Source organism: Hippocampus comes, unplaced genomic scaffold (assembly GCF_001891065.2).
Source record: "Hippocampus comes isolate QL1 unplaced genomic scaffold, H_comes_QL1_v1.1 scaffold122, whole genome shotgun sequence".
In the NCBI taxonomy this organism is placed as follows: Eukaryota; Metazoa; Chordata; class Actinopteri; order Syngnathiformes; family Syngnathidae; genus Hippocampus; species Hippocampus comes.
In genome coordinates, this window is record NW_017842059.1 from 4,629,980 (window position 1) to 4,643,697 (window position 13,718).

General features: G+C 42.1%; 1 protein-coding gene across 2 annotated transcripts; it reads right to left on the reverse strand.

The window, feature by feature from the left end:
* Window positions 1-3,341: 3,341 nt before the first annotated feature.
* usf1 (upstream transcription factor 1) lies at window positions 3,342-12,035 on the reverse strand. 2 transcript variants are annotated; one of them, XM_019861588.1, is made up of 11 exons: window positions 11,948-12,035; window positions 11,314-11,375; window positions 11,151-11,200; window positions 10,755-10,867; window positions 9,050-9,163; window positions 6,618-6,771; window positions 6,378-6,465; window positions 6,246-6,304; window positions 6,071-6,165; window positions 5,752-5,880; window positions 3,342-4,014 (listed from the first exon to the last, which is right to left on the reverse strand). In XM_019861588.1, the coding sequence occupies exons 2-11, from the start codon at window positions 11,319-11,321 to the stop codon at window positions 3,925-3,927; spliced, it is 900 nt and encodes a 299-aa protein (XP_019717147.1). In that variant the 5' UTR covers window positions 11,322-11,375; window positions 11,948-12,035; the 3' UTR covers window positions 3,342-3,924. The 2 variants fall into 2 exon arrangements, with proteins under 2 accessions (XP_019717147.1, XP_019717146.1); XM_019861587.1 differs by lacking the exon at window positions 11,948-12,035 and adding an exon at window positions 11,811-11,941.
* Between the last annotated feature and the right edge of the window lie 1,683 nt (window positions 12,036-13,718).

The following is a 13,718-nucleotide window of genomic DNA, read 5'->3' on the forward strand; positions in this document are numbered from 1 at the left end:
AACAACAATCGTGTTCCGATTCACCTCAACACGCTTGAAAGCAGCAGACATGGTCCCTCCTCGACTGAACAGCCTGAGAACTTTTTTGGACTGGGACACCACCTGATCCGGAGTTTGGGCTGCCATTCAGAGGACAAAGAATTTGTCTTATCCACTGTAAAACATGATTGGATTTGCATATCATCAGCCACACAGCATAGGGGTTGTCAGAACCATCAACAATGAACAATAAATATCTTGTCTCTTTGGTGTATTCAAATAAATATAGGTTGAACATGATTTGCAAATTATTGTATTCTATTTTTATTCATGTTTAACATAACATCCCAACTTCATTGGAATTGGTTTTGTAGCTTCACAATTGATGATACCGAGATAATATACTCTTGAGTGGTTGATGCGGCGGCGCCGGTGGTAGACTGGTTAGCACATATGCGTCACAGCATGTAGGTCCGGGGTTCGAATCCAGGGTCCGGCCTCCCTGTGTGGTGTTTGTGCGTTCTCCCAGTCCTGTGTGGGTTTTCTTCCACGTTCCCAGAAAAACATGTATGGTCGGTTAACTGGACACAATGAGTGTGAATGGTTGTAAGTTTATGTATGCCCCGCGATTGGCCGGCAACCAGTTCAGGGTGTACCCTGTCGTCTGCCAGAAGACGGCTGGTTCGGATAATGAATGGATGATAAAGAGTGAAGTCTAGATCTTTGAGAGTTTCTCCTTACTCCATACAGGGATCCTAGCATAAAATGCGCACTGATAAATGTTTTCAACGATAAAAAACAAAACATCTGTCCAAGTGGCAACATAAGATGGTTCGTCTCTGGTTTTAGCGGCCAGGGGCCTGTGCTATTGATAGTCCATTAATATATAACTCCGTGCTCTATCCCAAGTCAATAAGAAATTATTTCCGTCACGCAGGCTAGAAAATGAAACAACCTTTCAACCCTCTTATTTAAGCCACCATCAACATGTCCATGCTTTCAACGTTCCACCACCCAATCAAGAAAATGAAACATCCTTTCTAAATACAGGACCGGATGTGGAATTGATTTACAAATCAACTATAACACGCAAAAAGTGAAAGGAACATAACAAACACCTTTATTGCTGCCCACCTACTTTATCCAGATTTAACTGTCCTCAGTTGCATGTATCCTGTTACATTGTTACAATGTGCTTACAATCCACGTGAGGCTAAATAAAATGGCAAGGTAAAAGATTAATGCAAATATTAATACAAAGCAAAAAGTTAAACAAACTCAGAACGGTGTCACAAATCAATATGGATAAAAGACATGTACACAGTAGTTTGGAGACAATAACGCAAGCATATGAAGAAAACTGGAGAAATAAGTAGTTATACTACGTTTACATTATGTTCCAGCGCAGCCCCATTTTGCTGAAACAACAACAACAAAAAATTCTACGTTAAGTTTTCTCGGAGCTTGGCACAGTAACCATGACAAGCCGTGGGTGGAAAAGGCTGGCGAAACCCAGAGTCCGAAAGATGCACTCCGGATGCCAGTATGTCCCCCTCATGGTTTTCACATTCTAATCAAGGTCTGACATAGGGATGGGGAATTTAGATGTTTACAATTCCGATTCCATTATCACGTTTGTTTAACGATTCAATTTTTTATTCACTCCCTTATTGATACTTTTTTTGGGGGGGAGTGGGGGTAGATCAGCATTCACTTTTTCTTACACTTCTATTTGTAAACAAGCGACATTTTAAAAAGTAACATGACCTTAAAAGCCTAACTGTGTGGTCTGAAGAGGTCCACATACTCGGACTCCTTGATGGGGTGTGGCTGTTATTCTGTGGGAATTGATAAAATTCAACCTAGATTATCCTGTGGCAATTACATCACAATAGGGGTGTTCACACGGCACACATTTACATCGGTGCTGCACCGATGTATTTAGTTGCGATATATCTTATACCGGTGTAAATTTTGTGGAGCGTTCACACATATAAAACTGCTTACTAAAGAGAAGCGTGTTAACCCCAGTGCAGCCCTACTTGCGTTCACACGGCAGTTTCTGCGGCCGTGCAATGCGGAAATAAAACATGCGCATGCGTAAAGTGAACTTCCTTTTCCCCGCCTTGTTTGTGACATATCGAAAAACCATGGTTTATACTTCTCTAGACAAATCAATGCTGTGGTCTATCAGACACCATAAAAGGATGAGAGAGAGAGAAAGGAAAGAAGTGCAAAATACCCAGGATGCAAGTTATGCACTACCCGTATGTAATCGACTCTTCTCACGCGTAGCGAGTCTATCCCTGTAGCGTTCACACGTCCCATTTGATATCGGCGCTGCCCCGCAAACTAGCATTTACTCCGGAGTAAATTTTAAACCACCTCCTGAGCAGGGTTAAATTTGCTCCGGTTTAAGCTGTTTTCAGGGGCTACACCAGTATAACTTTGTACGTGTGAACGCTCTACGGGGGACAGCCCCGGTGCTACACCGGAGTAAAAGTTGCCGTGTGAACACCCCTAATGTCCAGTAAGATTTCAACACTCACATATGATATAAATCAACTTGGTCAGCCAGTGACAAATAAAATCAACTCAAGTCCATTTGTGATCTGGGAACTCACTCTGCCCTGCCTCGGTGAAAGGAGAAGCTAGCTAGCGGTAGACTGAACGGAGTGCTGCCAGGCGATGAGCGAGTCAGCCTCCGTCTATCATCACGCAAAAGGTTTGAAATAAGTTTGAAATGGCAGTAACATAGTTAACTGGAGTTTTGACAGGAGAGGATGTGGCTACGTTGCCACCGCTGCTAGGTTGGGTACGCCAAAGCGCAGCAAAAGCACGACCGTCATCAAGCTTTCACATGAAATAATATAATGAGTGGGTATTGCAAAGTGCCCTGTTGTTCACCAGTCTTGTAAAAGGTAAACCAACTTTTGAGCATCCAGTGCCATGTTTCTTACTGGGCGTCCTAGTAAATGCTATGCAACGTGCGCGGTGATGTCATGCGGCCTGATTGAAATGGATAAGAGATTACTTGACAAGAACGGCAAATGAATTTAAATTTCAAATTTCAAAGGAATTTAAAACTCTGGGAACCAGTTCGTAACAAGAACCAGTTATCGATGCCCATCCCACATTTTTCACATTCTGTTCAGAATTTCTACCTACACATGGACGCCAGGTAGCTTTGGAGAATATTTGTTGTATATATGATAGCTGCTCCATGTACAGCACTTTGTATGCAGCGATGGCTGTTTGAAAGTACTATAAATACAGTTGAGTTGAGTTTGTATATATGTACTGCCACAGGAACATAATGTAAACGTCGTATTAAGGCCTTTTCACACTGCACTTGTTTTTTGGGGGTAGCGCGCAACAACAAGCAAGCCAGTATTTAGAAGTGCTTGTGTAGCAACAGAGAGTACGAGAAAGTAACAGGGAGGCTAGTCCTGCTGTTCGCACTCTGAAATCACTCCGCTAGCCCCTGATTTTTCAATTTGAGAGTGGTATTACAGTGACGTCAGCAGGCACCTACTTTGTGCAACGCGACGTTCCATCCTTGTAGCACATAAGCAATGAATGGCTTGCTCAATGGCGCGCTGCGGGTTGCTAAGTGCAATGTGGAAAGGCCGTCAGTCAGTCATCACATGGAGCTTTCTAAAGAGACTGCTGAACTAACAGCTGTAGGAGGAAGGTATTTGACGACCGGTTCATCGCTTTCAAATGAAATGCAATGAAGATTGGCATAAAATAAGTACTTTTAAACCCTTAAAAATATTAAAGGTGTCATTTTCAGACAATGGGTTGAATATTTAGGACAATATTCAATTATTTCCTTATACATCATGCACGCTTGACAAGCCTCACGAGTCTCAGTCAAAGCATTTCAAGTACTGTTTTGGCCCGTGTGCGGTTGTCTTCAAAAAGCTGCTCCTCAAAGCCTTTTCACTGTGGGTCCGTACTGGATGATCCCACAATTCCATGCTGACGTAGCACATTCCTCAGGATCTGATTCTTGGATTTCCAGTCTTCTACCTGAGAAAAAGAGATGTCGACAGCAAAGCAGGCACCAGTTAACAGAGGTAACACTTTTTTTGAACAGTAATGGGGAATTACTCTGCAAATCTGCCTAATGCTGCGGTCGACAATGCAAGACGAGTTTTTCTGGTGTCATATTTCCAATTTTACAAGGTCTGACGGGACGACAACGCTAGCTTCCATTAAGCTGCCAGAAAGGAGAAAAGGGCTGCATAATGGTGAGTGCATTGATTTGTCTCCAATTTTTGAACTCTCAACCAAAGTAGCATTTAGCATGGCCCACAGTAATAACACAACCACCGGTCATCAGATTGACTATCAATGTTCAAACTCTTTTCTCCATCCACCAACAAAAGCAAGCGAGATACGTGGCACGACCCGATACTTTATGCCCGGTCTGCACCTTGCATGATAGCAAAAGCAATCATAGCAATGGGTAGTCACTAGGCTCAGGCAGGGCTGGGCAGTGAATCGAAACTTAATCCTGATTTGGATTTTGGCTTCTCGCAATCATAAAAAAAAAAAAAAAAAAAAAAAAAAAAAACTTGCCGAAGGGCTGTTTGTGTCTTGAAGTTCCCGACATTGTGAAAGTACCCATAATCCACCATGTTAGTTCCGCAAAAAGCACGTAGCATGCATATGACTCTGCCCTGTCTGATCATGCTTTTAATTGTTTGACAACCCAGTTGGCGTTTACCGGAAAAAAAAAAAAAAAACACACACACACACAACTAAAAGAATTTCATACATTGCTTAAATTCGAGACATGATTCATTTTAAAAAACATTTCCAATGATAATGCTCTACTGTCAATGTAAAATCTTATTGACATGCTAACGGGAGCAATAGCATCAACTTTCAGACTGATACTTCAAATAATGAATATTCACACACAGACACTGTACAAACACACATTATAGGCAATAAGACTAAACTAAAAATCGTACGTTCTTCCTAATCTGTGAAAAGCGGGTTATATGAATGGAGATCAATTGTAACTTTCTTCTACTCTCATTATCGCATTGTATGTACCCCATACATGCGCAGCACCACAATGCTCAGAAGAGGCCAACACTTGCGCAGCAGGAACATCTGGTATTAACAGTATTTTTATTACCATATTTTCCGCACTAAAAGGCACTTCGGATTGTAAGGCGCACCTTCAATGAATGGCCGATTTCAAAAATGTTTTCATATAAAGGGCACACTGCATTATAAAGCGCATACAATAAAAGCTATAATAATGGCTGCGATTGCGCTATGCATTCACCAGATGGAGATATGCTAAAGGGAATACAATACAATACAGTACCCTTTTAGGTTACAATTGGTTCCTGCTTATAATCACCACTAGATGGCATATGAATACTAACAGGGAAACAACTCAATGTGGAATGTAAAGAGACTTATGTAACATACATAAGGCGCATCATATTATAGCACTGTTGGCTTTTGGGAAAATCAAATGCTTTTAGGTGCACCTTATAATGTGGAAAATACGGTATATACTGTGTATAATATTGGTAATGAAAACAGTCGACTTTAATGAAATTTGATAAGATTGTGTAAATTGCTTAATTCTCCCGTTGTGACCTCATTTTTTGACAATAGACTCGCATCTTGCTCAAAATAGTGATTTGCCATTTCGCATGATGCCTTCAAGTTTTGTAGGCACGGTGGTCCAGAAAATGGTTCTTAATTATACGAATGTCTCTCTCTCTCACACTAACATACCTCCTGTCGGAGAAGCTGATTGTCAATCCGAAGTCGATCGAGGGCGCTGAGATCTTCCCCCAACTTCAGGTTGCTCTGTCGGAGTTCCTTGATGTAGTCACAGGCTTTGGACAATATTCCCCCTTTACTCTAAGACAAAATGGGAAGAGTGATTAGTTAACATCCCCGTGTTACCTTAATCATGTTATAAAGTGATTTTTATAGCCTTCATGCTGTATTTCACAGCTGACGTGTCCCTTTTTAAACAAATTGTGATCCCTCAACTGACCCTAGAGAATCTGAATGGACTGAATGGAGCATTGAACAGAACCCAGCACACCTGTCCCGTCTTGGTGTAATCAATGTTGCAATCTGGTATTGTCTTCGACAGCTGCACGATCCAGTTATTGATTTTGTCCCGACGTCTGCGCTCAACTGGGGGGAGAGATGGAAGCAAGTTTTCTTGATCAAGCTGACTTCCTCTTGTATATAAAGTGCCGGTCAAAATTTCTAACCTTCGTTGTGCTGCGCACGGCGTTTCTCATCCCTGGAACCACGAGGAGCCTCTTGTTTTCTAGGAACCACAACATATCATAAGATGATGGGTAATTATGCTTAAATTGTGGTAAATAATAATATATAAGTACGCTATGTATGGTTGAGTGCGAGGTGCAATTGTCCTTTGACTGGATCCTGTCAAAACCTCCTGGGGTGACATCATCACATAGAGCTGCCCTGTAACAAAAATAAATAAATAAATCATAAGATTCAAGGATGAACGGACCAGGTGCAATTTTGCAAATCTTTAATGTTTTGGAACACGTGTAAACTATTATTTTATTGCATTCTTTTTTTACGTATCGACATAGCTGACTGAGTTTGGTTACCCGTGGGTGTAGTCTGGCTGAGCAACGTGTCAGATGCCTGCACTGTGGTCACCATGGTCCCCGTTGTGGCGTCAGCGATGCTGGCAGGATAGTATGTGTACTGTGTCTCAGTGGTGCCATCTCCTTCAAGCCCTTCTGACTGGGAGAAGACAGCCTGGGGTCCAAGAAACATTGATTACAACAAAAAATTCTACTAATGTGGTCAAACAGTCAACGAATCGCACCACTGGACAATCAATTCATTGTATCCATTTGCTGAACTGGCTGAACTGCTTCAAACTAATATGCGATAATAAAGTGGCGCATTCAAAGTCAAACACTTTTTGGTTTAAAAAGAAAATAATCAAGAGAAAAAAAAATTTAAATGAGGAAATTATATGAATGAACTCATTCACTGCCATGTAGTTGATATTCGTCAACGTGGTTCAACTGTTTAATGCCATTGACAAATCTATTCGTCAATTATATTTTTCACTGAATTGGATGGAGCTTGTCTATGAAACTGAAGCTTCTACATACAGTAAATGTAACGACAAACAGACATCAGCACAGGTTTTGAGTTGAAAATAAAAGATTAAGGAATGGCGCTTGGGTTGTCACAGCAATTAAGAGTGAGAGAAACGCCAATACGGTGGAAGTCAGACATTTTTAGGCACCCGACACTCAAACAGTATGTATATGTACCGAGAATATAAACAAAGAATGTATTGCCGAAGGGAGTGACGAAAGCCGGACGTGGCTTTGGGAAGGAGTGGCACCAAAAATAGATCATCAATATCCTGTGAGTACCTGCGATAAAATATTTGTAATATAGCAGTGCCATAAGCAGGAGCTTAGGTTAGTTAAAACGAGTGTACTAATTGGCTCAATTTGCCCGTTTGATGAGAACATCATGCATCGCACTCATACATTTTGGCGACACTGTTAAAACGTGGAAGTGTGACAGCATGTGAAAGGTTACTTTTATAAAGTCATTCTCCGTGAAACATGCCCAAATAGAGACAAGCGTTTTGATTCTGAAACAGATGAGAATTTTTCCAAGAAAAATTTCAAGCCATTCATTCATCAACCCCTCCAAGGTTGGCAGGCGATGCAGTTTCAGGGTGAGGCCAAGCCTGTGACCTTAAATATTTCAAAATCTTTTGTAAATATCATTTTTTTATTATTTCATATATAATATTTCCGAATTTCGTAACAGAAGTGTACCGCAACCTATGTGGTCTCAATATGGAGGGGTAGCGGCTCGACTCTTGCGTCCCTCCCTGATGACCGAGCTTCTCACCCTATGTCGATGGGAGAGCCCGGACACCCTGCGGAGGAAACCCATTTCGGCCACTTGGATCCAGGATCTTGTTCTTTCAGTCACAACCCACAGCTCATGACCAAAGGTGGGAGTGGGAAAGTAGATCGACCGGTAAATAAAGAGCTTTGCATTTCGGCTCAGCTCCTTCTTCACCACGACAGACAGACACAGAGTCTGCATCACAGCAGACTCTGCACCAATCCGCCTGTCGATCTCACGATCCATCCTACCGTCATCCTACCCCAAGATACCTAAACTCCTCCACTTGGGGCAGGATCTCATCCCCAAACTGGAGAGGGCACGCCACTGTTTTCCGACTGAGGACCATGGCCTCAGATTTGGAAGTGCTGATTTTCATCCCAATTGCATCACATTTGGCTGCAAACTGCTCCAGTTCGAGATCACGGCTTGAAGAGGCCATCAGTACCACATCATCTGCATAAAGCAGAGATGCAATACTGAGGCCACCAAACCGGGCGCCCTCAACGCCTAGAAATTCTGTCCATAAAGTTTATGAACTGATTCGGTGACAGAGGGCACCCTTGGCGGAGTCCAAACCTCACTGACAACAAATCCGATTTAACTGCCGGCAATGCGGACCAAACTCTGACATTGACGGTACAGGGACCGAACAGCACAGCCCGTATCAGGGGGCTCATTATGCCACACTTCCAAAGCCCCCCCCCCCCCCCGACAAAAACTCCCCATGGGACACCGTCGAACGCCTTCTCCAAGTCCACAAAACACATGTAGACCGTTTGGGCAGACTTCCATGCCCCTTCGAGATCCCTGCTGAGGGTGTAGAGCTGGCCCACTATTCCACGGACGGGACGAAAACCACATTGCTCCTTCTGAGTCCGAGATTCAAGCTCCCAACCGACCCTTCTCTTCATGTATTTCATATTCCCCCTGAAGGCTTGGCTCTGTCAATGGGTCTGCAGATACCTGAGGATTGTCTTCAGGATCAACAAAAAATATATCTACAAACCACACAGAGGGAAATAACAGTCCCAAAACACTACAGACACACATAGAACTCCTAAATTTATGTGAATATGGGCTCCGACAATGCGGTGTTAAATTATAAGTGTGTGGGATAGCGGTTGGTACACAATGTCGGTTGACTCACCTGTGTGACAGCCTGAGTGGTTGCAGGGAAACCAGTGACCAGACTCACTGCGGCACCTCCATCTGCCTGACCCTCTAACTGGCTGTCAGACACCTGGATCACTCTGTATGTTACCTAGAAGCAAACACAATTGCCAAGTGTCGCATTACATCTAAACAGACAACACATAGACACAAGAAGCACATACAAAATGCGGCTCTGAGACATTTAGGTTATCAGTGAGTGGGTCAAAACTGCCAAGACTACTCAGGAGTTTGGCAATCAAGTAATGTGAAATGTAGGATTTTAAAACAAACATTTGGGAGGTGTTGATTCAAATACATGTATTTATTATTTTTGGTTATGTATGTGCAGGAATGGTCGACTCGGTGGTCGTCTGGTTAGTACATCGGCCCCACAGTGCCGAGGTACAGGGTTCGATTTCGGCTCTGACCTTCCTGTGTGGAGTTTGGATGTTCTACCCGTGCCTGCGTGGTTTTTTTTTCAGGTACTCTGGTTTCCTCCCACATCCCAAAAACATGCATGGGAGATTAAGGGAACACTCTAAATTGTCCCAAGGTGTGAGTGGGAATGGTTGTTTGTCTGTGTGCCCTGTGAATGGCTGGCCACCAGTTTGGGGTGTCCCCCGCCTAATACCCCGAAACAGCTGGGATAGGCTACAGCACGTCCCACGGCCCTTGTGAGGATAAGCGGATTAGAAAATGGATGGATGGATGTGCAGGAACACGGGTGATTGTAAACCACATTTAAAAGAGATTCCAATTAAAACATTTTATATTAGACTGGTATAAAAATCTAAATATTTCACAATAATTAAATCAACTCCGGGATAAGATATTTGGTTCACAAAAAAAAAAAAAAAAAAAACGGCATCTTTGTTGTAAATACAAAAAAACAATATATCCACTGTGGCACTCAACGACTGGACTGTATCTAAGGTCTCGCTTTCCTGCATTTGTTGCTACTGGTAGGAAAGTGCCTTTTTTAACTTAAAAGCATCGTTGTAAAGATTTAAGAAAGCTTAATGCGACAATTGCAGCCTTCAAGGGACATTTGAATGGCTTTTTGTTACATTGTACTACAATCATTGTGACAGTAGCAGTGAAGCAGCAACGTATGTACACAATGCTCTTCTTACAGAAATACCAGCCAACAGCAACAACAGCACAGGGTTTGCAAAACATTTTGTGGACAGCTTCTCCTCAAGACCAACATATGCAAAAATCTACTGCCACATTAAAATACTTTGATCCACTCAATTTCCATACCGCTTGTCCTCATTGGGTCATGGGTGACAAAATGCCTTTAACAGCTCATTTTACTCTTGAGATGGGGTGCATCCTGGACTGGTCGCCAGCTAGTTACAGGACAACCATTTCCCCTCCTAACCAGACTGAAAGGCAATTTAGACTCATCGATTAAACCAAACACGCATTTTTTTTTTTTTTTTTTTATGTGGGAGAAAACTGGAGTACCCAGAGAAAGCAAACATAGGCAGGACATCCAGATTCTTCTCAGGAAGACTGGAGCCGTGATCGGAACCCTGAACCGGAGACCTGTGAGACAGATTTGATCACATCCAGTGCACTGTTCTGTCCTTAACCTTTACATGTCAAACATTTTAAAAATAAAGAACAAGACATGATCACAACAAATATGGATTTTGATGATGGCGAAGAACATGTATGACAAGACTCGTTCCTACTTGTCCAACTCCTCCCTCTGTCTTGAATAAGTATTTGATGGGTTGATCTGTGAATGTGGAAGCAGACTGGATAGCTGCAATTGCAGCTGGATCTTCTGCAGTGGCGACTGAGCCTGTCGCAGCACATAACCACAAGCAGGATGTTTATTAGAAACAGCTTTTAAAAATTAAATGAATCTGTACATTATAGACTGTACACACGTGCACGCACGCACGCACACAATGCAGGCAAGTCATCTCATTTTAGATTGGGGTTTAATAAAAACAGTATGGCCAATTTACACATTCAAAGATCTGACACAAAAGGGCACAATATCAGTCAACTCTATAATTATTAAATTGACGGTACTGCACTTCAATATTTTCTTTCACACATAACTTAGCAGTCGATTTCACCTTCTTCGTTGGCAGTAGTACTCCCATCTGCATCAGGGCTTTTTTGTTGGCTGTAAGAGAATGCAAATGCTTGTATTGAACTGTACTAAACACGCTGCGTAAACACGTGACTGCTTTTGATTGTTTCGTTTTCTTTCAAGGAACACAGGTCCCACTCACTCACCTCTTCATTTCTGGCGACAGTCCTGGACAAGGAGACCGTCTTCACTTGCTCCCACAGCCACACTGAGGAGAGCGTTCATGAGTTTGACAGAAAACCCAGAGATGACTTCCAATCCAACTTCAAGAAACAAGCTGTGTGTGCGTGTATGTGTTGCGAAACGACTTTACAGCTCGACTGCATTTTCAACTAAAGGAAACTACTGTGTCGTTTCGCCGTAGCGGAAAGGATGGTTTCTGCGCTCGAAATTAGATTGAAGGCAATTTAAGATAAAATACAGCCGCACTACAACAAAACACACTTTAGCAGTGACATTACAATGTTATTTGTATTTTATTTGAACAATTTCAACGAATATGAACGAATGTGATGAATATTGCATGTACTTTATGGATCCCAACCGGAAGTTACGCTTTTTAGCTAGCTGGACTAGATCCTTCCTGATGTCTACAATGTTCGGCCCCAGCGGTTCTTTGCAGATGTTTCCCAAAACATTTTACCTTATGGGTGGCAAATAGATGGACATTGCAATGATTCATACCACCAGCCTAAAGTTAGTTATAAATCGATAGGCTATGCACAGTCAGCTACATTTTGGGACAGCATTTTTCACTGTGACGAACAAAGATCTACTTACGCCGAGGTCTGGACCCTCCCACAACATTTATCAAGAGCATAAATGCTGACTATACGCATGCGCGACAGGAACTAACGTCAATGTAGACGTCATTGTTGTTTACCTTCAACCGTCCCCCTCCTCGCATGTAATATTAATGTATATATAATGTCGATCCATCCATTTTCTGCAGCGCCTATTCTCAAACTGTTGTGACGTTTATTTTGCTGGTATGACATTGTCTTTCTTGTATTTAATACCATGGCAAATTATTTTTGCAAAAGGTTGAAAGAGTAATGAAAAGAACCACGGGATGTCAGTGTATCATCGGTTTTACGATATCATGGATTCTGCACTTTTAAGTTAAAAACACAATTGAAGAAGCAATGGAAATTTTACTTAACGTGCACCGCTATTGCTGTATTTCTAATGTACAGTATGTGTAGAGTACTGCCCCCTGCGCACCCGACAGAAGTCAACATTCACACGCTGTTTCACAAGAACCAATAAGAGTCACTGTTGAGTAACTGACGCGAGTGGTCTTGAAATCTTATTTTACTCCAGTAAAATTCGTCGTGGAATTATCAATTAGTGAATAATATGTATTTCAAAGGTGAAGAACAACTAAGAGCAAAATATTATATCTACTGTATAACTTATTCCGCTATATACAGTACAGTAGACAGAATGTACTGTACTTCCAATCGCAGTGACAGTATAGTTAATCGGTTTGCCAAATAAAAGTGCCTCGTACCTGTTTCTCTGCGGAAGGAAGGATATGCAACAAAAGTATTATTGGTAAGGTGTATAATATTACTAGAAATAAAATGAATGAGAATTTACTTAACCATAATTCCGTGGTAAAGTAAATTCAGTGTTGTGGCAGTCCGCCACAGTGTCACGAAAAACACATCCCATAGTCGTCTTATCAAAAATCGCCTTTTTATTGAGGACGGAACCACTGAAGTACACCAGTGTTATATGTTGGCAAAACATCTTATTCTTGTGATTCAAATTTCAATTGCCATGAGTCAATATCGAGGTCCGAAGATAGTGCGAAAGAACACTTAACAACACTTAAAGTCTAATAATTAATTGTCAAAGTAAATTTGGTCTCAAAATGAAAAAACAGAACACCCAAAACACTGGACTGCGCCCGTGGTTCGATCCCAAGTAGGGATGGAGAAGAGGCGAATTCTGCGGTAGAATTGATTCTTGGTGAAGTAACCACTGAGCTACACCAGTGCGTCTATTACAGCTGAAAAATACGTACTTATACACAACTCTACTTGTTGTCGGGAGGAACTTAAATTAAGGACACGGGGGACTGTCGACGACAAGGAAGTTTGAACTGAACTATTTGTGGCACTTTGAGTCGTGACAGCGATATTTTTTTCATCGACACAAAGCATATACAGTACATTAGCGAGGGAGACAAAAATCAGTATGGAGGTTAGAAGATGGCCCTGAACAAGATTTAATCACACTTAAAGCCTAATAATAAATTTACAAGGTAATTTTGGTCACAGAATGAAAATAAGGGAACGAAAACACTGCACGGCGCCCGCGGTTCGAGCCCACGTAGGGACGAAGAAGTAACCACTGGGCTACACCAGTGCAGTTGCTATTGCTGAAGAATAGTCAGTTATACGAAACTAGTTGTTGACGTGAGGAAAACGAAGAGAAGGACACGGGAATCTCGACGACAAGGAAGTTGGACGGAACGACTTGTGACACTTTGAGCCAACACTAGATGTCCCGACGTCACCTGGTGGTGAACATGAATCCGCAC